At 36.7% G+C, this 25,222-nt stretch overlaps 1 protein-coding gene across 1 annotated transcript in view; it reads left to right on the top strand.

Moving 5' to 3' along the window:
- The window catches only part of LOC121875759, a 42,194-nt gene extending 17,285 nt beyond the window's left edge, over positions 1-24,909 (top strand). Inside the window, exons 3-12 of the mRNA XM_042380443.1 lie at positions 276-540; positions 1,702-1,838; positions 1,962-2,312; positions 3,275-3,389; positions 3,743-3,773; positions 5,198-5,404; positions 6,722-6,939; positions 7,601-7,656; positions 16,008-16,304; positions 18,209-24,909. Of these exons, the coding sequence (XP_042236377.1) occupies positions 276-540; positions 1,702-1,838; positions 1,962-2,312; positions 3,275-3,389; positions 3,743-3,773; positions 5,198-5,404; positions 6,722-6,939; positions 7,601-7,656; positions 16,008-16,304; positions 18,209-20,868 (4,337 nt within the window). The 3' untranslated portion in view covers positions 20,869-24,909. The remainder of the gene's footprint in view (positions 1-275; positions 541-1,701; positions 1,839-1,961; positions 2,313-3,274; positions 3,390-3,742; positions 3,774-5,197; positions 5,405-6,721; positions 6,940-7,600; positions 7,657-16,007; positions 16,305-18,208) is intronic.
- The last annotated feature ends 313 nt before the right edge of the window (positions 24,910-25,222 follow it).

Below are 25,222 nucleotides of genomic sequence, written 5' to 3'. Positions count from 1 at the left end.
GTGTCATAATGATAAGGATATGAGGAAATTCAGATACAGTAGTGTTTCTGTTAATTGTCTGTAAACTTTACTGTCACTTTTTACATTCATCTCATACCTCTTATTACAGTATACAGTATTTCACTCTCTTAAATTTCCCAACCCCTTGGTCCATCTTACAACAAAAGTGACAGAGGGGTAAAGGTAGTGGGTAAATACTGTAGCTGATTTTAAATTTATGAGGTATTTATACTATTACGGTAAGTTTTTATAATATACAATATATATATTCTCAGGCCCCCAGATGCAAGAGCTAGCACAGTCAACATTTTACTATGAACAGTTTCCTGAAGTTATGGGTATGCTGTGGAAGCGCATGTTGCAAGACAACCGAACTGCCTGGCGACGAACATACAAATCTCTCTTGCTGCTCAATTACTTAGTTCGTAATGGCTCTGAAAGGGTGGTCACATCTGCCCGGGAACACATATATGATCTAAGGACATTAGAAAACTTCAAGTATATAGATGAGCAAGGCAAGGACCAAGGACTTAACATTAGGTGAGTCACATTATGTTGTTTTGTGTACTACTTCACTGTGTAGTAAGTTTGTATAGTTCCCCCTTATAATTATCCCATGACAGAAAGATGAGGAATTTTAGAAGTACGGTATTCTGGTCCATTCTTCCCTCTGTGAAATTTAGTACAGCCCCCCCCCCCCTCCAAGTTCACAGATTTTTTACTTAGCGGTTCTCGGTTATTCGCGGATGACACCCTGCAGGTATCCAAGAATGTCTGAGTAGTTTTAAAGTTTCTGGCATTTTCATGGATGGGACAGGGAGCCATTCGTTCTAGAGACAGTAATTTCCTTTACCTGTATTGTAAATATGTGTGTGTGTGTGAAGAGACACACACAAAACACAAACAAATAAATAATAATTGGAAAACCCTCTCACAAACAATCAGAAACAAATTTATTAAAAATGTGAGTCTACCCTCAAGTCAGTGCTCTATTATTAAAGTACTGTAATCCTAGAGCACTGACTTGAAGGTAGACTGTCACATTTTTTATAAATTTGTTTCTGATTATTTATGAGAGGGTTTTCTATTATTTATTTGTGTTTTGTGTGTGTGTGTGTCTTCACACACACACACAATACTACAGGTAAAAGAAATAATTGTCATAAGGGCAAATACATACGGGAATATACATTTCTTTGTACACAAGTAAAAATGTAACACCCCTCCACCCCCCACCCTCAATGTTATTCCCGGATTTTGCAATTCGTGGCCATTTTGAGAACCTAACCCCCACGAATTTGGGGGGCCGCCTGAATCCACTGATAAATTTTTTAAACTTCAGTATGAGTGTTATAATAGCAGATTATTGTTGTAGATTATTCAGGTTTTAAATTACACTGCACTGTTTACAGTATTTATTTTTGTAAGTCACAAGCTGTGTCATATTGATCTACATGTGGTAATTTTTTAAATTTTTGAAGGTCTGAATGTGCCTTAGTCATTCTGGAAGCATAATCTGATTTATGTATCACTTTCTGTAAATGTTATGCACCACATAAATTATTGTTTTTCCCTTTGAGTTTCCTGTACCCTTGATCCAACTCACACAAACATGGGTTAGGAATAAAGATACTGTAATGGCTATACAAAGATAATTTTACAAAATATTTTTTTTTACAATTTTATCTTGTGAATTTCCAGAGTAAAGGCAAAAGACTTAATAGACTTTATACAAGATGACAACAGGCTGCGAGAGGAGCGTAAGAAGGCAAAGAAGAATAAGGATAAATATGTTGGTGTGTCCTCAGACTCCATGGGATTCCGTGGCTCTAGTCAAAGTATGTGGAAGTTTGTTAGGGTATTATGGGCCCTTATGTATATATAATGAATGGTAACTGTATAAAAGGAAAGGTGTTAAGAATTTAAAATTTTTAGATGAATAAGTCTGTTGAGTGTACCAGGGAGAGTACCAGTATATGGTGCAGTACAGTTAGAGAGCATTGTGGTTGATAAGGCTGTTACTGCTGCTGGAAGTGTCGATAGAGCTTTGATGTCCATTCCTGTTAATAGTTGCAGGGAGACAAAAACTGGCTCCCTTGTTATTAGACTTACCACTGCAAAGGCAAAGGAGGAGACTAGTGAGGCAATGAGTTCCTGCCTTAGTACACAGTTGGATTTCATGATGTCCAAACCTAGAAAAATCATGTCAAAAATGACAATTGTAGGTATTCCCACTACACTTCCTAATGACAAAATAGTCTTGGACATTGCTGAGAAGAATAATGAAATTCAAGAACTGTTAAATATAGACTGCAAGTTATCCTTTATTTTCACAAAGATAAAAGGAGAAAGTTAACTTGCAGTCATGAAGATATCACCTGAAGTATGAAAGTCCATAGAGAAGTTTTAAGGATAGGTTTATGTTGGGCTGAACAGATGCAAAGCTTATGACAAGTTTTGGGTCACTCAGTGCTACCACTGCCATAAATTTGGACACTGCTTCAAGCTGTCCCGGGAAGCCTGGTTTTCCAGTTTGTGTCCTCTGTGCAGGCAGTCATGAGTCTAGAACATACTCAAATAAGACCTTACCCTGCTGTGTAAATTGTTCCACTCTTCCAGTACCACCCGAGCTAGTCGGTCATTTTGTGTCAAGTAAAGATTGCACTATTATGACTTCCCAACGTAAAAAAGTAATTGAGAACACCAGCTCTACTTGTTCAAAAACTGCATAGTGCCCTCCTTGAGCCTATTAAAAGTGGAGGCATTAATAAATCCTTATTGTCAACTTATTAGAATTGCTGCTGTTTTTCGTCCTGGTCACCCAGGTACTGATAGGGAGTTCATAGATGGATTTAGCTTGTTTCTTGACTTTCTCAGGAAAGAATGGCTGATAGTTGATCTGTGGTGACTTTAATTATTGGGTTGACAACTCCTCTCTGAAACCCTTTTTTCTGAGTTATTGGAAATTCTCGATCTAAACAATTTAGGCAATCATGTGTCAAGTCCAACACATGGTTGTGGACACACTCTAGACCTAGTTTTGTCTCCTGCTGACTGTGATCGTGTATTAGATGTTGAAGTTGACCTGATCGATCCAGCAGTCTTTGACCATGTTTTGGTTACTTTTGGCTTTAATATCCCAAGAGCGATAGAAACATTGACCAAACCCTGATTGATCAGGAAGTCGATCATTCTTTGAACTGGGTCGACTCCTCTGATTTGTCTACTGAGAAGATGGTTAAATTATATAACGATGTCTTCCGGTCCATTTCAGACCATTATTGTTCAGAGGCCACGAAGAGAATTACAGTACGAGATAACTCTTGGTATGATTCATCAATAAGTTCTCTTCTTAAGGATCTTAGAAGTTCTGAACGAGAGTGGCGCAGGTGATGAACAGACCACACTAGATCAGAGTGTATGACTGCACGAAGGGCTGTTGTTTGTTCAGTGAGGGAACGCAAGTTGAATACCTGTATGACAGAAGTCAAGTTGCTGCTTGCGGCAGGGATAAAAAAAAATGTATGTAGTCATGAATGGGCTGATGGGTGGAGGTTTGGAACTACTATACCTTCTTCCATTTCAGATGCTCAGCTTGCCTCATATATTTCCTTGTTTTTTATGACAAAGATATCACGTACAAGAAATGACCTTGATGGTGTTTCTTTAAATGAGGAATTTTCAATTGAATTTAAACCAAGTTGCACCATAGACCCCACTCTTTCATTGTTTTCTCTTGTAGGGACGAACAACATTCTGCACTACAGAGTACAGTGAGTTCTGCTATAACGCGTGTTTTGACGCGAATTGGCTCTAATGCGATTTATGAATAGAGGAACGATATTTGTATAACGCGAACGCTTGTTTGCTGTAACTCGATTTTTGCTTACTATTTCTCCAATTTTGTGGTATTAACTGTGAATATGGTAAAGAAGAATATCTCCAAGAAGCGTTCTGGTGATCGCATTCCCGGTGATGATCGTAAAAGAAAGGCTATAACCCTTGAAGAGAAGCTCGATGTTATCAACCTCAAAGTCACCCTTCTCCCCCATCAAGTTATATTCAGATTTTTTCAAGGTAAAGTGTTACATTTACTGTATGATTTCATTATTAGATATGAATGCAACATTTATTTAGACTGTGCTAACCTTTGTGTTAGGCTAACTACTAAATTTTCTTCGATTTCGAGTAGTAATCTGCACCTAACCCTATTTTTTCCATAAGCCCTGTTATTTCTATTACTCGAATTTCTATAACACGATGTTTTAAAAGAACACAACTATCGCGTTATAGCAGAACTGACTGTATATCAAGGATTTGAAGAAAACTTTTTGTCGTCTTGATTCTATATAATGTATCTAAGATACCACTCGCTTATGAACATGCTGCAGACTTTATTTGTAGAATAATAAATAAATGATTTGTAAGGGGCAATTTTGTGCACCTACTAGATCCTTTGACTACACGTTCTGAAAAGATTTTGTATAGTACAGTTGTGATGATTCCTCATGACTTGGAGCCTAGAGCAATACAGGAATGTTCTTATGCTGGCTGATCCTTTTCCTATACAGCTCCCAGATTGTACAATCAGTTGTCTGCATCCACGAAGCAGCTGACTTCTGTGGAGGCCTTTAAGAAACAACTTAAGACTTATTATTTAGTCTTGTTATTTTGAAAGCCTATAATCCTAAAGAGGGTACGGTGATGGAGAATTACAAGGTTTAGGAAGTGTTACAACTGAAGGATATATGTATACTGTAATAGAATTTGAACTGTCAGTTTGTCCTTAACTTTGTTGTGTTTAAAAGAACTGGCACTTTTGGGAAACAAAAGACCAGCCACAGTATTATTATTAAGGTATTACTGTATTATTATTGTTATTATTGTTGTTGATATTATTATTAGGGAGGAGCAGTGTGGGATCTAAAAAGAAGGGAAAAGGCTTGAAAGGGTTACGAAAATATTCATGGATGGATCTTTTCTTGTCATGTGAGTGATGCCATGTACTAGCACCTGGTACAGTTAAAAAATAAAAAAATTGAAAATCCATATGTTTGCATCAATCGATTGGATGTTTACAAAAGATTAATACAGTTGTAAAAATAATTATATAAACAAGTTCAAGAGTGAAATTGTTAAAAAATAAAATAAAAAATTACCGAAACTGCTGTGCAGTGATTGACTTTTTTTTTTTAATTCCAGTGGAGATGAGGTAGAAGATGCTGTAGATCCTGTAAATGAATACCGTGATGAAGAGACGAGCCCCAAACCCACCAGAACATCAATCACCACCACTTCCAGCAAACCCACAAATGTGACTCCTGCCAAAAAATCTTCCAAACCCTCAAAGATGGTGGACTTAGGAGCAGCTGCAACTTTTGGGAAGGACACCTCTCAGTCTCAGGTAATGCAGTACACTGGTAGGAATATACAGTACAAGAATTCCTTTGGTTTTCTTGATTCTCTCTACCTCAATATTATAATATCCTCATTTGGTATGCACTGTGGTGTATTGACTTACATCTGTTTGTCTGTGCTGCATGAATTTATTTGTAGGATTACTCTAAGCATATCCAGAGTCGAGTATTATTGGGGAACAGCAACAAATTTAGGCCTGTGGGAGCCCTGTGCAGTTCCAATATGTTGGGACCCTGAGTCCCCACACTACAGTACTTAATTTTAGTAACACACCCACACGCTGTTGTGTTATAAAAGTAAAACCCCCTAAATAATGTTGATTAACCTAGACCTAAAATATGGAAAATTTGTTATTACCTTAAAGCTCTGAGTAAGCAATGGTGTATCCTAGCTTATATAACCCCCCCTCCCCAAGGCTGCCAACTACATACATGTACAACAAGTGACATGATTATAATAAACCTAAAGATGCTAGCTTTTTATATTTTCTTTTCTTCATATAAAGTTGGGGCCCTGTTTGGCCACATACTCTGAACACCCCCAAATCCGGTACTGTTGGGACAAACGACTCACTGATATAATATAATTGAAAATAAACTAATATCTCTGCTTTTGGTCAACATACTTGCTAATGGCTTATGAAACATTGCTGGAAGGAATGACTTACCATGTTCTTCGACAAATTCATGTCATGGTGCATTTGTAATCCATCATGGCAGCCATCCTAAAATCCTCTAAATCACTGTTTCTAAAACACTATGTGATTTCAAGGAAATTTTATGAGAATGAACTCCTGATTGTCCTCTACATATTCACTTGTTCTTGTGCTGTTCCATTGTCTTGTATGGCTACCGAGACATCATTTTTAGTAGAACATTAGTCATCACTTTTTCCTCATAGGAGTTGGTAACTGATGAGAATTCAGTTTCAGAGTTGGTAACATTGTTCATATGGCCAGCTGTTGTGGTGGTGATCATGGCCAAGACACATTGGTATGAATCTGGGGCGTTGCTTCACACTATGTCTAAGATTTTACCTAAATATAGACCTCTGATGGTACAGAAAAACCTCTGATCCCAAGGGTACTGGAAATGCCTTAGTTAACCTGTTCTGATAATAACCAGGCATCTTGAGATATTGTTCTTTCTACTCTACAGACTGGAGATATTTTCACCACAGAAAACAGATTTTTGCATTCATGTCGAGGTCGTCATTTATATTCGCAAGGCTTCCTGTAATCTGTGTAGTACCTGCATATTAATAAATTCTTTCATCTTTGCTTGACTTCCTGTTTGATTTACAGTCTTCAGCGCCTACAACACAAACGCAGAAAAGTGACCTACTGGAAGACCTGTTTGGAAATGTTACCAGTAATGGTACATCTAGTCCTTCAAAAACATCTCCAAGTCGTGCTGAGGATGACTTTGATCCTAGAGCAGGAGAAGTGGATACTGAAAGCAATAAGGCTGAGTTTGGTGATTTTGATTCTGCTTTTGGACATGATGCATCCAAATCATCAGAGTGAGTACACCATTTCAGGGATTTCTTTTTGATTCACCTGATGTCTTGGGTGGTGGTGCAAATTGTTCTTGAAACAAAATCTTAATTTATCTGAAAATGGAAAAAAGAAGGACTTAACCTTCATTTAATGTTAAAATCTCTTAATATTACTCAAATGTCCTGTAGTTTGCCATGCCTGATTAATTATTTACACTGTATAAGCCATGACCCCCTTGATCTCCATCATCTTTTGAGTACAGGAATACTTTTTTGTCATTGTACCCAAACATTTGTTGAACAGCTTGATACAGTATTTGTACTAGTAGACATTACTTTGTGTTTGGTGCCCATTTCTTCTCAGGTGGAGATTGATGTGTGAGAGTTTGTCCAGAATTAAAAGTTTGTTGTGTCATCTACTTTACCAATTTTCTGTGGGTTTTTACACAACTTGGTACAAATGCTGTATATGGACTGGTGAGATGTGCAGTATGAGTCGAGTGTTATTATATTTGTCACAACCTTAAGAATGGATGATATACAGTAAATGAAGTTGTATGTTTGTTGTTGGTTGTGGCCATCATGTGATATATCAGGAGAGAAAAATATGGATACGCTTGTGATGATACGTTTTAAGAAATTTACCCGGAGTTATTTTGTATTTTATAAATTTCTTATTCTCCAGGAAAGATGACTTTGCAGATTTTTCTTCATTTTCCCAAGAACCATCTGGCACAACTGGTAAGGTTATGATCAAGTTCTTACTGGTTAGGTTAGGTTATAATAAGGTTCTTACTGTTAATAAATTAATATATAAAGTATAGCAAAGTGAATTAAAACCTGTTATCTGAGGTTCACACTAGACCAAAATATACCAGTATCCCATTGCAGTTCACAACAGAATGTTGAGTCCATTTTGTTCATTATCACAGTTTGCTGTTTATTTATTTATTTTTTTATTTTTTAACTTTTATCCCCTCGGCCCAGTGCTGTGCTGATAAAAAGAAACACTGTATACAGTATACAGTAAAGCCTCGAATAATGATGGTAATGTGTCCTCCAATATTGCAGTGTAAAGTGAACCATCGTATCGCGAATCATTAATTACCATTGAAATAAAGCAATAATAATGAGATGTGTTCCCAATTGTAACCTTTTAACATCTGTTGTGTGGCCTTTTACCCTCTTTTCCCCTAAAACTAATTAATGAAAATTACAAACTATATTTCAATAATGTTTCTGAATGCACCTTACACAATATAAATGAATAATAATATGGTCACACAAGAGGAGATGGGACGCCATTGTTTACGTTTGTGTTAACAGCCGGGACGATAGTTCTACACGAGAAAATGAAGAAAATAAGACCCTGGTTGTAGCTGTAGTAAAATTAATAAAAAAAAATTAATATCTTGTACAGCTGCTCCTCGACTTACGACGGGGTTAGGGACCCAAATCCAGGTCGTAAGTTGAAAATGCTTAAATAATATATAGAAAATCTAAAATGGGTGTCTCTTTTTCTTCTCAGCACCATAAAACTCTCACTTTTAAGCTTGCCAGCCATTTTAAAGTGAATTACAAACGAAAATTTTGTCAGTAAACAGCGCAATCACTTACGTTGGGACTCGAAAATACGTAATTTGACAAAATTTTGATACGACTGAGGCTGTCGGGTATGTCCGGGTGGTCGTAGGTCAAGTATGTCGTAAGTCGAGAGTAGCTGTATATGTTTTAAGTAATGTTATTTAATGTTAATAAATGGAACAATAGAAGTAGCTAACCACTAATGGTAAAGAAAAAAGAAGTGAGATGGATTGGGAACGCCAACATATACGTGTGCATTTAAGGATACCGCGCCATTTATCTTTTTAAGAATATGTACAAAAGATTCATTATTGTTTATTACTGAATATGTATTTGATTGAATTAATGTTTATATATGTGAAATGAACAATGAAATTCATTAATAATACGTAGAATATTAAAACATGCACGAGGAGACAAGACGGCATTGTTTTTGTGAGTGACTATGATTCTACATAAGAAACTGAAGAAAATAAGACCCTGGTTGTAGTTGTAGTGAACTTAATTTAAAAAATTGAATACCTGTATGTATGTTTTAAGTAATGTTATTTAATGTTAATAAATGGAACACTAGAAGTAGCTAACCACTTATGGTAAAGAAATAAAGTGAGACGATTGGAAACACCAATGTATGAACAGTAAGTGCTTATATGTGAAAACATATCGTCATGTCTCTAAATATGAATATCAAAGCAACACTTATTTACTGTTCATATACAGTGATCCCTCGGTTAACAAAATTTCAGTTAATGAATCACCTTCCATAAGATTCTTAACTTCGGTTAACGACCATTCCCTCGATTAACGAATTCCTTACGAGCGCCCCTGAACATGTTTTCGCTTGCACACTAGCTGTCATATTAGTCCGCCAATATAGAAATCGGTTCTTGGGCTTAAATTCCTTACTATTTTAGTAAATATCAAGAAGTTTGTACTATTCAATAATTTTAAAAGTCTTATACAGGTTGACAATCCCTTATCCGAAATCCATGGGGCCAGAGGCATTTCGGATTTCGGAATTTTTCGGTTTTCAGAATGGTTTTTTTATTATTATTATTATTATTATTATTATTATTATTATTATTATTATTGTTATTATTGTTATTGTTGTTATTATTATTATTATTATTATTATTATTATTACAGTATTGTTATTATTATGCTTAGTTACATGCACACACCTCCTTACATAAAAAAAAATAGTTGTCATAAGATAAAAACATAAAGGGGACAAACTTTTTCCTGCGTGAGAGTTACCAGGTAGTACACTGGGGGTCATCAGCTGTTCTTTGTCTCCTGAGTTATGTGTGTATTGAAACAATTGACAAATGCGTTTCGTTCAGCAACCAAATGGCAATGCATTATTTTTTATTTACTGGTAATATTTTTATTTATTCCTAACATTTACTGGTACAGTATACAGGTATCCTACTGTATTTATGATGGGGTTACGTTCCTGAAAACCCTCGTCTTAAGTCAAAATATTGTAAATTGGGATCATCACAACTTGGGGTTCAACGGGATACGTTTCCAGTCAGCCCAACACTCACATGTATCACTCAAAATAAAATTCCTACGATAATATAATATACTGTACATAAAACACAATTGAACAACTCTCACTACATCATTAAGAACAAGCCTGGTTGTCATTCCGTGTCCTATTCGAGGCTAAGGGGACTTGTAAGGGGAGTGCAGATGTCACTCCAACTCCCACACAGCCTCTGGGGAGTTTCATGCTGCTTCACAGTGTCAAGTTTCACCTCCAGAGAAAGATTTTCCTGGGTGCCTTGGCTTTCCCAGATATTTTCAAAGTTAAACTGCTCACTTTAGTCACAAAAACAGCGAAACAATGGTAGTGTCCTACACTGCTTACATCATGTTCACAACAACAGAGGCAAAGCACTTTACAGTCACAAAACTTAATAAAATTCACTTCAGTCACCAAAACAAAGTACAATGTGAATGTTAGTGATGTCCTCTCACTGTGAGGTAAAAAAAAAAAATAAATAACATGCTTACCGATAATCATTGAGCTTCATGATCACAGGCATGTGCAATCACCATGGAACAAAGCTTGGGAATGTAGTGCACCGGGTGGCCACGTGGCGGTGCATGGGTGGCCCGCAGCTGATAAGTGCTCCGAGAGATGTGTTCCATATTCCACACGTCAGTGATTGAAGCAGGACGATGAACATCAGTCATGCAAATTTTTTTTATCAAAATAGGAGGGTGGTCTTAATACATTATCATTGTTCAAGCGAAATATCATAGATAAGGAAATAATAAATTGGGGGATACCTGTATATTATTTTATCTTATTATTTCAACATTTTGATAAGATCTACCGTTATGTGAATCATCCCAGTAATAAAAATATTTAATTTTAGTGCCTTTATTAAAGTTTATTTATACAATAATCATATCCATAGAAATTATCATTAATTGAGGAGCATTATAAAAGCATATGCAGTAAACCCTCGATAACTCAGCACACATGGGGCTCTGGCCTTGCCGAGTTATCCCAAATTCTGACTTATTGAAGCACTTCCCCCTCCCCTACAAAAATACAACAATATAAAATTATTGACCCTTATATGTGTCCATGTAATTACTAAATGTAAGAAAGTAACACTTACCAGCACTGCAGGTGATGAATAAAGCATCATAGTAGGTGACACAGAGGCATGGTAGGTGATGCAGGTGGCCAAATATGCCAAGATTTTCCCAGATAATTGTCTACGTCTCTGCATTTCCTGAGTTATACTAGTACATTCCGAGACCATGTCCATGCCGAGTTATATGAAATTCCGAGTTATCAAATGCCGAGTTGTCGAGGGTTTACTGTACCAGTATTATTATACAGGAATACCCCGGTTATCGCAAACGATGTGCTCCTAAAAGTCATTGCAAATAACGAGTATGCGAATATTGGGGCTATTTTTCCCATAAGAATTAATGTAAGTGTGGGGGATGCTTTCCCAGCTGCAACTTTTACCACAGATTTTTTGATAGACGCTCCTCATTGTAAGGCTATTTGGGACCAGGGTCGTGTGTATACTACAGTACCAGTAAATGTGAGAAATAAATACAAATTATACTTTACTAATAATTAAATAAAAAATACTGCATTGACAGTTGGCAATAGTTTCACAATGCACTGGACACAGGACTCTGGAGCGGCTGAGATCTCCAACACTGCTCCCTCCTCCTCCTCCTCCCACGATCTGTGTTCTAACTACTGTGCCCGTAAGAAATGTTTATTCCCTTTATGATTTTTACCTTATGATAATAATTTTTTTCCAGATTATTAATGAATGGTTGTGTGTGCATGTAACAAAAAAAAAATAAAAAATATTACGTATACAGTATCCGAAAATACGAGTTGAAAAATACTAAAAACAGCTTGGCTTGGTAGGGGGAGAGCTAGGGGGTTGTAGCTACAGGAACAATCTAATTTGACCACCTGCCAAGTCCACCCACACGTTCACGTCACACTCATATACCACACCTGTGCTCTTCATATTTTTTATTGAATACAATAGCAACATATATTTTGTGTACAGGTACACTCCATATAATGTAATAAAATAACTACAATACTGTAAGAACAATGCAAAAGACAATTCAGTGGTGTGTGTGTGTGTGTGAACAAGCATTTACCATTGCTATATGAAGAATTCTAGAACGCTCTGTTTTTTTTCACACCACAGTTTGAGAATACAGGTACAGTACAGAAATAGGTTGAGCCTCTCCCGTACATGCTGTGTGTGAACGGTCTCATTTAACTTCATTCATTTCTAAACTGCACGGAAAAAACACGCTTGTGTGAAGCAGGCCTTACAGCGGAATATGAGAGCTGTGGCTAGTCCTCACGGATTGAAATTTTACTGTAGGGTATCATAATTTTTCTTTGTGAATACCAGGTAAGTGGGGTACTTCCCTCACTTATAGCACTAAGCTTCCTAGTAATACGCACCTCCTTCTCCCTCTGTTTCACCCCTATTGGTACGATAAGACTTGTCACTCGGAAAGGAACGTAACACACCGCGTGCCACCAGCCCTCTCTCCCACCCTTCTCGCCCTCCTTCTTCTCTGTTTTGTTTGTTTCTCTCAATGGCCCCCACTCCCTCCTCTCTGCCAGTTGGAAAATAAAAAAAAGATTCAAGTGTTATTACATAACATTCCTATGAAATTTTTGTAGAAACATGGAGTCCCATTAGCTAAGAAACCAGAAAATAATGATTCACTATGAGCGAGAGAGACTACGATTGGGGTCCGCAGGCTCTTGTCCTATTCCCCCCCTCAGTCCATCTCTAGGCACAGATAGAGGCGCTTTTACCTACCTTCACTAATATACAAATATGGCTATCGGCCTTACAAATATTGTGCTACCGGAAGAGTATTTTGTTTTTGTTTTCAGATAGAGGAAATGTTGGGGAGTATAGATAATAGTAATAGTAATATCTCCGTTAGCCGGAATTGAAATTTTCTCGGAGGGGCTTATTTTCTGGAAAATTCTGAGAAGATTTTCCGGATACGGTAGCTGGAAAATTCCAGGAATGGGGGAGCATTTTTCTAGGTTTGAGAGATAAAAATCAGGTACATTTTCCGGAAATTCCAAGAAAATTTTCCAGTACAGTGAGTTCTGCTATAACGCGTGTTTTGATAACGCGAATTTGCTCTAACGCGATTTATGAATTCGGAACAATATTTGTATAACGCGATCGCTTGTTTGCTATAACGCGATTTTTGCTTACTATTTCTCCAATTTTGTGGTATTAACTGTGAATATGGTAAAGAAGAATATCTCCAAAAAGCATTCTGATGATAGAATTCCCGGTGATTATCGTAAAAGAAAGGATATAACACTTGAAGAGAAGCTTGATGTTATCAACCTCAAAATCACCCTTCTCCCCCATCAAGTTACATTCATATTTTTTCAAGGTAAAGTGTTAAATTTACTGTATGATTTCATTATTAGATATGAATGTAACATTTATTTAGACTGTGCTATCCTTTGTGTTAGGCTAACTACTAAATTTTTTCGATTTCGAGTAAACTGCACCTAACCCTATTTTCTCCATAAGCCCTGTTATTTCTATTACGCGATTTTCTATAACACGATATTTTACAAGAACACAATTATCGCGTTATAGCAGAACTACCTGTACCCAGAAAATTCCGGGGATGGGGGATATTTTTCCGGGTTCGAGAGATGATGTAATGGGCAATTTCTGGAACTTCCAAGAACATTTTTTCGTTACCCGGAAATTCCGGAAAATTCTGGGGATGAGGGATTTTTTCCGGCTTTGAGAGAATCGTCTTGTTACTTGGAAATCTCTTATTCCAGGAAGTGCTTTGCACCAATATTTCCGGCTAATGGAGATAACACTGATAACTCATTTTTGGGGGGGTGGGGGGCTTGGCATCTTGTCGCACTCAACGCCTCATATAGGATGCAGGCTAATTTTTTTAGCCATTTTTTTTTTTCAGACAAAAGTGTCTTATATGCCATAAAATACAGTATATATTTTCATTTTATTTTATTTTTGCTGTTTTTTCAGATTATTGTGAATACTAAATGTGTATTTCAGAATTCATATGTTACATGATGTTAGTGTAATGTTCATCATTTGCAAGGTGTCATGAAAGCGCACAAAAAACAAGCTTTGTAGTTATTTAGATGAATAAAACCATACAGATGGTGACAGTGGATTTTGTACTCACACAGTTTTACGTGTTTAGTATTTCATGTTCTGTTCTTGTTGGTTTGATAATTGTTTTCTTAATGTTTATGGCGAATTTTAGAAATGTGTTGCGGGTTCAGTGCAAATTAGTATTGTCACATTAGAGGCAAAAACATTCCCTCTTATTTGTTATTTCTTCACAACAGTAGGAAAGCTAGATCCAGGTTCTAAGAGATTCTTAAGGATTTATACAGATAATCGTTTCACGTATACAGGGGGTCCCCATGGTGAGGACGTTCTTAAGTCGGAACATATGCTTTGTGCATACCGTACCTACAAAACAGTGTTTAATGCTTAAAGTTCCACAATATCATAGTCTAAGTCCTTATATATACCTAAAATCACTTAATTTAAAAGAAAAGAAGAAATAGAATGACAAAATACAGTAAATGAAAGAAAAAAGTAAGTCAACAGGTAATAAAATACTGTAAATTTCAAATTTAATCCTGTTCGTATCACCGTTCGTTTAGAAGTCGGACATTCGTAAGTCAGGGACCCCCTGTATTGTCAAAGATTGGTACAGATTTGTGTGGATTATCAAAGATTCGTTCAGTTTTACCAGGGTTCACACGGATTCTTAAAGATTATCAGGGGTGTAAAAGATCTTCAGTGATCTCGTGGAGGCTCATGGATTAGTACTTGTTAGCTTTCCCGTACTTGAAGATACAGAATGTATCAGTGTGGTTCACCGGAGCTGTGGAACAATTATTGCATATGAATTGCACAGACTAGCAAAATACATTTTTTATCTCTTTGGATCAAAATCCGTACATAAATATTGCAGAAATGGATAGGAATATTGAAGAATCCAATTCAGTCTTATGAGAATTCATACGAGTCCCTAAGAGTTCTGTATACAGTTCTTAAAGCTTTGTAAATCTGTATGGATCTTTGAAAATCTGTGGAATATTCATGAATCTGTACTTTTCTTTGAGAATTTGTGCAAATCCTTGAGATTTGATAAAAATCTTCGAGTCCATACAAATTTTTAAGAATCTGTACAAATCTACAAGAAATTATATCTGATTTGTTTTGCTGGAAAAAAACTTGAATCCTTAACTGGCACAGGAGATACTGTGAACATGAATCCTTGATTAATTAAAAAAATTGGAATGTACAATACAGTATCTCAAAAATGTATCTGTCAGGATGGGTCCAATGATTTCCAAAATGCTACCTGCAACTTGTGATGTCCCTGGAGGGTTGGTATGTGTGGCTGTGTGGCCTGCTTATCCTACTACATTTGGTAAATATATACCAAGTAAATGCATGTCCCAATATCTATCATCCGTGGTCTCATAATGTTTCACACTGTGTGGACAGAAACTTTTTTGAGATACTGTACAAACCGGTAAATTTGTTCAGTTTTGTTAATGCAGTTTCTTCTATAAATGAATACATGTATAATATACAGTGTCTAATTTATACAAATTGATTTTAAATAGTAGAGTACTGTAGTTGTATATTGCTTCAAGTTTTTTCCAGAAGTATGACCAGGGCCAAAAATTAGGTATGCTTCATGACGTCAAACATTTTGTGAAGAACAAACTTAAAAAAAATCAAACATCAAGCCAAAAGCCTCTGGCTTTTTACTGTAATCCTATTAGGATATCTAAATTACATCACTAAGTCATCATGAATACAGCATTACTCTACATTTCAGGCCCTGAGTATATTTTTAAAACAAGGAAGAATGATTGTAACATTGTGTGTGTGTGTAGGCATCCAACATAATTAGTGTCCCTCGTGCTCCCATAGGTGGCTCCTCCACTTCCTTACTGATGGGTATAACCCCAACCCCAGCAGCCCCTGCTTCTTCCATCACTTCCCCTGTAGTATCTGGGACGGCAGGTGGCTCCACCAGTAGTAATATGGACCTGCTACATGGTTTACTAGGACCCAGCACTTCCTCCACCCCTGCTACCCCCTCAGCGGCTGTGATTCCCCCAACTGGTGCTACTAACCCGGACATGGGTGGATTTGTGGGTGGGCTCGGTGGACTTGCATTATCCCCAACGTCGCCAGCCCCCATGGCACCAGTGGGCACTATGCCAAGTAAGTTGATCTGGGAATCCTGTGTTACTGCTAACTGCTCTTCTATGACTGAAGGATGGCTTGTGGCAAAAAAAAAAAAAATTATGCTTTATTACTGGCAGAACTAGGGATATAGCAGTAAGCTCTGTCCTTTCATTTTACTGTTTATCATTAACTCTATGTAGTAACTTAAACCAATAGGATTGAACTTTTACTGAATATACACAGCAGTGAAGTGAATATCAGTGAATTCCAACAATATTTGATTGAGTATGGTTTGGCTTTGTTTCTGCACTTTCTTACACTTCAAAAATTGTACAGATTTTGATTAAATATGGTACAAAGCCATTTAATTAGGACAATTTGTCTTCATCGTAAATTTGTATCCTAAATTTCACTCTGTTTATAAGAAAAGAAAGTTTCATTTCTCAGCCAGACCTGCTGTTCCAGAATAATTCCTCAGTTTAGTAGCCAGATGAAATTTTACTCAGTTTTTAGCTCTTGTTTTTGTGTCACTTAGTAATTCCCACATTTACAGAATTTTTGTTATGGAGGTTATTGTGGAAATGTATTGAACTTTTCAATTTACAAGGCATTCAGGCTATCTGAAATGTCTTGATATAACATAGATTCATTGACTTTGCTGCTGCTTGAAGTATGTGCTCTCTTTTCTTGTATTTTATAAACTCTACGCTGTAAAGAAACTCGTCGGTCATATTGCTAAACAACTGATATTTTCATTCTAGCGTAGGTTAACCAGAATAAGCCTATAAACAGAAATAGGGCTTTCCTGATAATGAATGAATCCACAGAGCACATACACACACTCATGCCTGAACACACGCACTCATTCTGGTGTCCTACCAGTGATTCACACAACCTGGCATCACCAATCAGTAGCACATCCTTCTCCAGTAATAACTTGACACCTTGCTCTCCAGTCAACCATGCACATTGCGGTTTCCTGTTCAGAACAATTAAAAAAAAGTTGAAATTGTCTTTTACCTTGTCTTGTATTGTCTTGTCATTGCAGCATCCGTGTTGTAGAAAGTCATCTTTAGCCTGGGTTGAGACTAGCTATCATAGTGTGGGGCCTTGAGATTAAGGAGTGATGAATATCAGCAGAACACAGTAATTAGTTGCTTGATAGTCCTGCTTATCCCCAAGATCTGACTAAGATATTTTGGTTTGGGGATGTATGTTACCACTACCAGGTAATACCTTATTATGGTTTGATGATTTTGTTGGTGGAGGCTTTTTTTTACCAATTTTTTTATTTAGAGGTACAATATTGTGAAAGACTTGGTTTCCTTTTTTTAGCAGAAATATCAAGCTAGGGATACCACCCCCAAAATTTAATGTTACCTCTTGGTTTAGGCCACCTTGCAGTATTGTGGGAAAGGGCTTGCAACATTTGGAGTTGGGGAAGTTGTGGATGGGGAATACCATAGCAGAATACAATACACTTGTTGCATTTAGAGAGAATGAATGATGGGTAGTGATGGGAAAATGTATTTCCTGTTAATTGTCACCACACTAAATCATAATAAAAAGGGGGGAGGGGGGCTTGCAAAAGTAAAGGGGAGACTTGGAATGTGTCTGGGCTAGCTATTATCTTTATTCCTCCCCCAAGGGTTACAGAAACCTCAAAGAAGGGTGAATAAGAATAGAGAAGGAAGCAGGACAAGCATAGAAAGTGACAGCAAAATACCTTTACTTTTTTTGGTTGTATCATAAAGTTTATTCTTAGAAAAAAAAACTTTAATCGTATAAAGTACTTGATAGGAATGCAATTGATTTTGCAAATTCCAAGGATTTTCATAATTAGCTCATCTCAACCATTTGAACATTTTGAGTAATGGCATGTTTAGTTATATTATAATTTGAAATTTACTGGCCAAAATAGTGTTATTTCTAATTTTCAGTATCAAGAAGACCAGGAAACAAGTTTGATACTGAGAAACAAGATGATGGCAATATGAAAGATGAAGATGAAGCAAAGAATAAAGAAGCAAATGAGGATAAACCCCAGAAAGTGGAAGACATACTAATTAGTCAGAAAAAAAATATTAAAATTATGAAGGAGGAGCTCACCAAGTGTGAGCCAAGTCCTGCAGTGATTGTGTCTTCTCTGGAGACAGTTGTTCACTGGCTACCTGGACAGTTGACTCCACAGCAGTACGCCGGCATGGACCAACCCACTCAAGAGGCTCAGGTATTCTTCCGCCATCTTTGCAGCCCAACTCTTACTTTGCTGATAGAAAATTTTGTAGATAACGGCATCCTCAAGAAAAATGAAAATTGCCGAGATTTATTTTACAATCTCCTTGAAGCTTGTTATTTAGAGGAAGATGTCAATGCATTGTTAATGATAGTGAGTGGGGCAAAGTTGGAGAAAGCCAGAGTTGCAGTGAATTTATTGGAGAGAATTATATTATCAGATTGCTTTCTACACTGTCTTCTCAGACACTGTTCACTGTTTTTGAGACATGAACGAGAAAGAGCCATGTGGGATGAAACTGTGAGACATCTCATCACCTTGCCAGAAAGGATTGCCAATAAACTCCAGAATAAAGCCCCTGAGACACTTTTGCCAAGAATTTATTGCAAGGTTGTAGCTTATAATATCCTTCAGGCAGTGTATTGTGTAGCTGATGGACTCAGTCATGACGTTTCAGGGAGTGTTGAAGCCATTGGTAAACTTCTGGGTCAGTTATGTTATGTCAGTGATACAGAAGCTGTCCTGACTCCTCTTGTACATTGGTTAAAAATTTGGTCAAGGGAAAATCCCATAGTTCAGAGAGTCTCACACAGATTATTCCAACATATCCCAGATATGGTCAGAGAAAGGCTCATTGTAACTTTACTGAAAATGGAAGTTGACCACAAAACTCTCTATATATTGCTGGGAGATTCTGGCATAGTTTCCCCAAAGACGAAATATCTTCTTACACAGAAGTTCCTCATAACAAAGCACCTTCCTAAAGTTACATCAGTTCCTGCCATTGTTGGATACTTAGCAGCATCACAGAGTAGCCACCAGGTTTTGAGAACAGCATTGCTACAGTTGTTAGATACTTGGTGTGACAAAAGCATCATGACTCATACATCCTTTGAGTATCATGTCCATATTACAAGGGGTATTATGTCTTGTCTTGCTCACTTCACTACAGCTGATGTTGATCATTGTAAGCATGAATCTCTTCAGAAAATGCTACATGGAGTTGCTAACCATCTTGACTGCCCAGATCATCAGATGAAGCTTATTGGAATGGTTGTAGCTGAAGAGTTAACAAAAGTTCTACATGCTGATGGTCCAAGTCTCAAATTTGAGTATAAGGATAATGAACTAACTCTTAATTTGAAACACTTAATGTGTCTTGGGAAAGATGACACAAAAAATACAAATTCTGAAACAGCATTAGAAAATGATGATGGTACTCTGGAAAAGGGTGAAAATATTTTATGGATGAAGGAATTTAGAAAGGAATTAGAAGATATTGGTATGATCAAGAAAGGTGAGAGTATCAATAGTTTCAAGAAAACATGTATTGTTTCAGAAAATGTGAAAGCGGAAAATGAAAAGAGTTCTGCTGGAAATGAAACTTTTGAAATTCCTGGTGAACAGAAATTGTCAGTTGATGATTCTGAGGAGCTTGACAGTGATGATGATGATTACCAACCATATGACATGTCGGGTGATACTCCTTTATTGAAGGTTAAGGAACCATCATACTCTCAAGAAGTGCTTGAGTACTTAATTGAGGATGAAGCAGAAAAGGTTGCAGCAGCCTTAAAGGTTTCAGAGAAGATTGTATGCCAAGAGTCTAAGATAATGGACTCTGAACTAGCACTAGAGTTGACGAAAGTGGTTTTATTTTTAGAAGATAAATACAACACTGAAAACTTTGAGGAAAATCGTTCAAACACACTCACTGCTCTGACAGTATCATACCCGAGTGAGTGTGCATTGTATCTTGCTGGTGAGTTTTATGAAAGGAACTATAATATTAAACAGAGGATAGACATCCTACAAACACTTAGCACAGCTGCACTAAGGCTCTCAGGAACAGATGCAATTAAGATGTTGGATGGTTCTGCAACTGTTAACAAAGACAAAAGAGTAGTGACAAGAAATGAAATGAAAAATGTGGCTGGCTGCTTTTTTTTTCCACTTGTCCAGGGCATTACTGAACCACGACCTTATCTTGACCTGTTGGACAGTGATCGCTTCCTCTTGTGTGATCTCCTGAAGACCCTCGGCCTGATTGTTAAAGTTACTGGACAGTGTGAAATAACACTGAAGATGGCTGCATGCCTATTGGAATTAACATGGTCACTACGTGTACACGGTGACTCGAGTGTTCGTGGTGCCTGTTTAGAGGCTCTTGGTTCTGGCTTAGAGTGTGTTCCTGACTCAGTATTACTGTCCTTAATTCCAGGAGAGTTGGTAGAGCTGAAAGAGTGGCTATCTGTTACTTTACGAGAGGAAAAAGACAAAAGGTGTCAACTTCTTGCAGCGAAATTGGCATTAAAGTTAGACAGATGCTTTGCTCAACAGATAGGATTTCCTTCTTGGTGTTGATGATAAGTCAATCATATTTAAGTTCAAACTATTATTCATCAGTTTGCCAGATACAAGGCAAACTTCCCACTGGTGAAGAAAAAATATGTATATGCCACAGTGCAGAAGAAATCTGGGAGTATTAATCTTGTGTCAAACTGTTGGCTATCCATTTGAAAAGTGGCTGGTCCATTTGGTTACTATCAGGCACAGTGGCTATCAGAGAAAATCCCTGTTTGGATACACATTTGTATTACTTGAATTTAAATCTTGTTTAAGATTTAATATTGTTAGAATCTTGAAAGTCAACCATACCTTTACTACAAATGTCAACGGATTATGTTTAGTATTGCTTTGCACTTTCAGACCCTTTGTTGAAAATTTGTATGTATCAGCCAGTCTTAAATTTTATTTGGCGTCATTGTAAGTAATTATTTAGCTATATGAAAATATTAATATGGCTACCTTTTGTAAAATAGTTTGTTATTGCAGCTATGGTATTTGTACATACCGTAAAAGCTCTATGTAAATGTTGCTATTATTTTCGAGTCTTTTCCCACAGTGCTGCAAATAAAATATTTTAATACAGAGATACAAATACACGTGGGGGACCAAAACCTTCCAAATCCAGAAATTAATTATCCAGGAGTCTAAAAAAATTGGCACGTTTAAAAAAAAAAATCACATTCGAATTGGACAGGGGTACTGGGTAACAGACTTTTGAATTGCTCCCCACCATTACTCTTTTGTACACTGTAGTTACAGTTGGATTCACATGTAGCTGTGCTGGACTTATGCTATTTGAAATATCTAGTAGGAGCCCAAGGATCAATATTTAGACCTTACTATATGTTTGATATGTATTAATGCACATTTAATTGTTAGATATCAAAGATTTAGATACAAAGGTATGTTTAGTCACAAAATACAGTGATAAATGCTATCTTCTAGTCTAACTACATCACTGTACTGTTTATATTTGCTGTTATTTCGTATTAGACATGGAATTGAAATGCAAGTTTAAAGTTCTCTCTCTATGACCAAGTACTGTATATTACAGTATAAAAGAAAATAACTATCATTGTATTTGTGCTGAGACGTCAACCTATTTGTCAACATTGTGGATGCGTAGCTGATGCTGCTTCTTTGGTTTCAGCATATTAGGGCAATGTGTTTTAAAGAATAAGCATTCAACATACTGGTGTACATCTGCAATACAAAATTTTATACCAAAGCTATGCATAGTATTGTCTTGATTTTTACTTGGAAACAATTAATCACTTTGCCAGAACATTATGCAAAAGTTTGAACATACAAAAATGTAAGATAGGCACACATAGGTTCTGTAGTTCTATAAATACAGATCAAGCTTAAATCATTTTTTATGACAATAATGTAAACCAGTTAAACTAAATTTATTTTAAAGAATAATGTGTGGCCATTCATAGAGACTAGGTTTTGTGTAGTAGGCTCATTTTGTCATTTGTAGTGAAGTATGTGACACGTATCCCTTAAACAACGCAGGGGTTAGTTTAATGAAAGCCCCCGGAACACCAAAAACACGATGTTCACCTCTGGGAAGACAAAATTGCCAAAAATGAAGTAAACTCTCACTATAACACATTTACTTCCCACATATGCTCTTTATTTTTCGTATTTTATAATTTTTTATTATATTTTCAATGTTTCTAAGCCACAGAGTATTGTAATGATTTTTTCACAACTTTTATAGTTTCATTACAAGTAACAATATACTAAGCAGCTAGGCTGGCGATGCGGCCCACATAGTTGTAGCCAAGGCCTTAGCTAGAACCGCCTCCTTGCACATTCACTTCTCACACATACACTCCCATGCTCTTCATTTTCTTGTTTTATGTGATATTTTCTAAGCCACATTAGAGTACCCGGTATTGTAATGATTTTTTGACAACTTTTATAGTTTTATTACAAGTAACAACAAATGTGGCAGCTGGGGTAGCGAGTCAGCAACATGGTTATATCCCACCACCTACACACACGGTAACTTCTTACACATACACACCCACGCACTTCAGTTTTCTTATTTTATAGTTTAAATTATGTTTCCTTTATTTCTAAGCCACATCATTTTTATAGAGTAGAATAATTATTAAAGAAGTCCCATTTTCTGAGACGCATACCGGAAGTCAGCTGGCTGACATGCCAGTCAACTGTGGTTTGTGAGAGATGTTAATGTAGATATAATGAAAGTACAGTATAAACATTGTGGAAAAATAATTTCAATAGTACTCTAATGTGACTTAGAAATAAAGAAAATGTGAAACTATAAAATAAGAAATATGAAGAGCAAGGGTGCATATTCTGCATCTCTAAGATGCAGTGTCTTGTTGGCAGCACTTGTAGCACGCGCTGCCAATAGTGGAAGTTGTCAGATCGCACATACGTACACAACCTTCCTTGCTCCCCATGCAACCCATAGTGTAATCCACGGAGGGGTGATGGCTGTGATGTTTAAACCCACAAAGTATTTGCTTACCTTGTTTATAAAACCATTGTTGCATCTTGGGTTTTTACTTTTTTTTTGCTTATTGTGTTTTTCTGGCAAGGTGAATTGATTTTTGTAATTAATATTAAATACTGTGTGTGATTTTTAAAAGGATATTCTGTTTAATAGCTGTGCATCACAAAACTCGGCTATAAAATACCTCAGGAATTTCATCTTTAAAAGGTTTCATGGATTCAAGGAGAAGTTCATAAGAGGGTAGTGATTTTGATCAGAAAACTAAATATTTACAAATTCAGGAGTTTGAGAGTCCCAACAGTCAGGCGCATTTTATATTGTTTCCGGAGCAAATAAAAGTTTACATTATAGAAGAAAAATTATCTATCCAATCATAGTTAATCTATCTCCTTATGGTCATTCGTAAGCCACTGGCATTTTTTCATTTGTTGAATGATTTGTATTTCGTTAACTGTACAGTAATCCTATTTATCCCCGGCCTCGTTAAATCCTCTTATATTTTTTTTTACTCCTAAAGATTTAGAAAACATTGTGAGTAGTCTACCTATTTGAATGTACTGAGTGAAAGCATATAGATGTGTGGATACAGTATGTCAGTGTGCTGTCATTATAGGTGACTGCTGCTACTGTAGGTCCTGGATTGATGGGTGCTACCTTAATAGTAATTATCCACAGTACAGGACAATGATAACTTTTAGCTATAGAGGTGCTGAATATACAGTATATATTTAACCCCTCATAATCTCAAATAAACCTAATGTGGAAGGATTAATGATACTAAGTATAATGTATGATTTAGCTGTTTGAATAACACAAGTACTAGAGGAGAGTGAATTCTTTACAACAGGAAGAATGAATAAAGTATATTTGTATAATTGCTCTTGATTCTGGCCACCCTGCATGAAAGAGTGAGCAGGAGGGGAGGTCATTGGTTCTAGATAAATGATGACTTAACTCACCTAATACTAGGGTATAGGCATGGAAGGTTGATTTCATCACAGAATTGGTAGTGAGTAAAGTAAATACTGCACTGGAAAGGTAGATACCAGCCTGTGCATTGCATTTCGAACTAAGATTGGTTGAGACTTCTTTCTCATCGATAATAAGTCCAAGATGAGACTTGGAAAATCAAAAGTACTGTACAGTAGTGTGGAATGAAGCTCAATACTGTACATGCTTCAGCGAGGAAGTTGTGGGTGGATCTTTTTAAAACACAGTGAGAAGCAATGTTCCTGTTTTGACAAGTTTTCTGGGAAAATGCCCTTTATAACTTACTCGTTTCATAAAAGAGCCACAAATCTATGCCATCACTTAGGTAGTCCTGGACATTAGGTATAGCAAATGCACAGATCTGCGCATGTCACTTTCATGTCTACAAGATGATATGAAGGATGTGCAGTGGTTCTGAGTATTGTTAATGTATTCTCATGTTCTTGAAATCTATGTACCTTCACTTACAGTTGTACCTATACCAGGTACAGGTGTCTTTAAAGTACACAGTACTGTACTGTTATTTCTGAATTCGTAAAACTATATAAATAAATGCTTTTCTTTTTCACTTTCATGAATTTTTTGTCCCATACCAAAATGTTGCACTGAATTGTCATGCCTGTCAGACTTGCACTTGTGTTAAAAAAAAAAAAATAACATAGTTGGAAAGGTTGAACAAGTGTAGTGAATACTAAATGATCTTGATGACATTAGTCATCCATATAAGAATTTTCCAAATTTTTATACTACTACAGTGTTATCCCCGTTAGCCGGAACAATTGGTGCGAACCACTTCCGGGAATGAGAGATTTCCGGTGAACGATACGACTCTCAAAGCCAGAAGATATCCCTCATCTCCGGAATTTTCTGGGTAACGGAAAAATT

The sequence above is a fragment of the Homarus americanus genome, unplaced genomic scaffold (assembly GCF_018991925.1).
Source record: "Homarus americanus isolate GMGI-L3 unplaced genomic scaffold, GMGI_Hamer_2.0 scaffold22250, whole genome shotgun sequence".
Lineage (NCBI taxonomy): Eukaryota > Metazoa > Arthropoda > Malacostraca > Decapoda > Nephropidae > Homarus > Homarus americanus.
The sequence above is the reverse complement of the archived record's forward strand: the minus strand, read 5'-3'. Positions and strand labels throughout refer to the sequence as shown.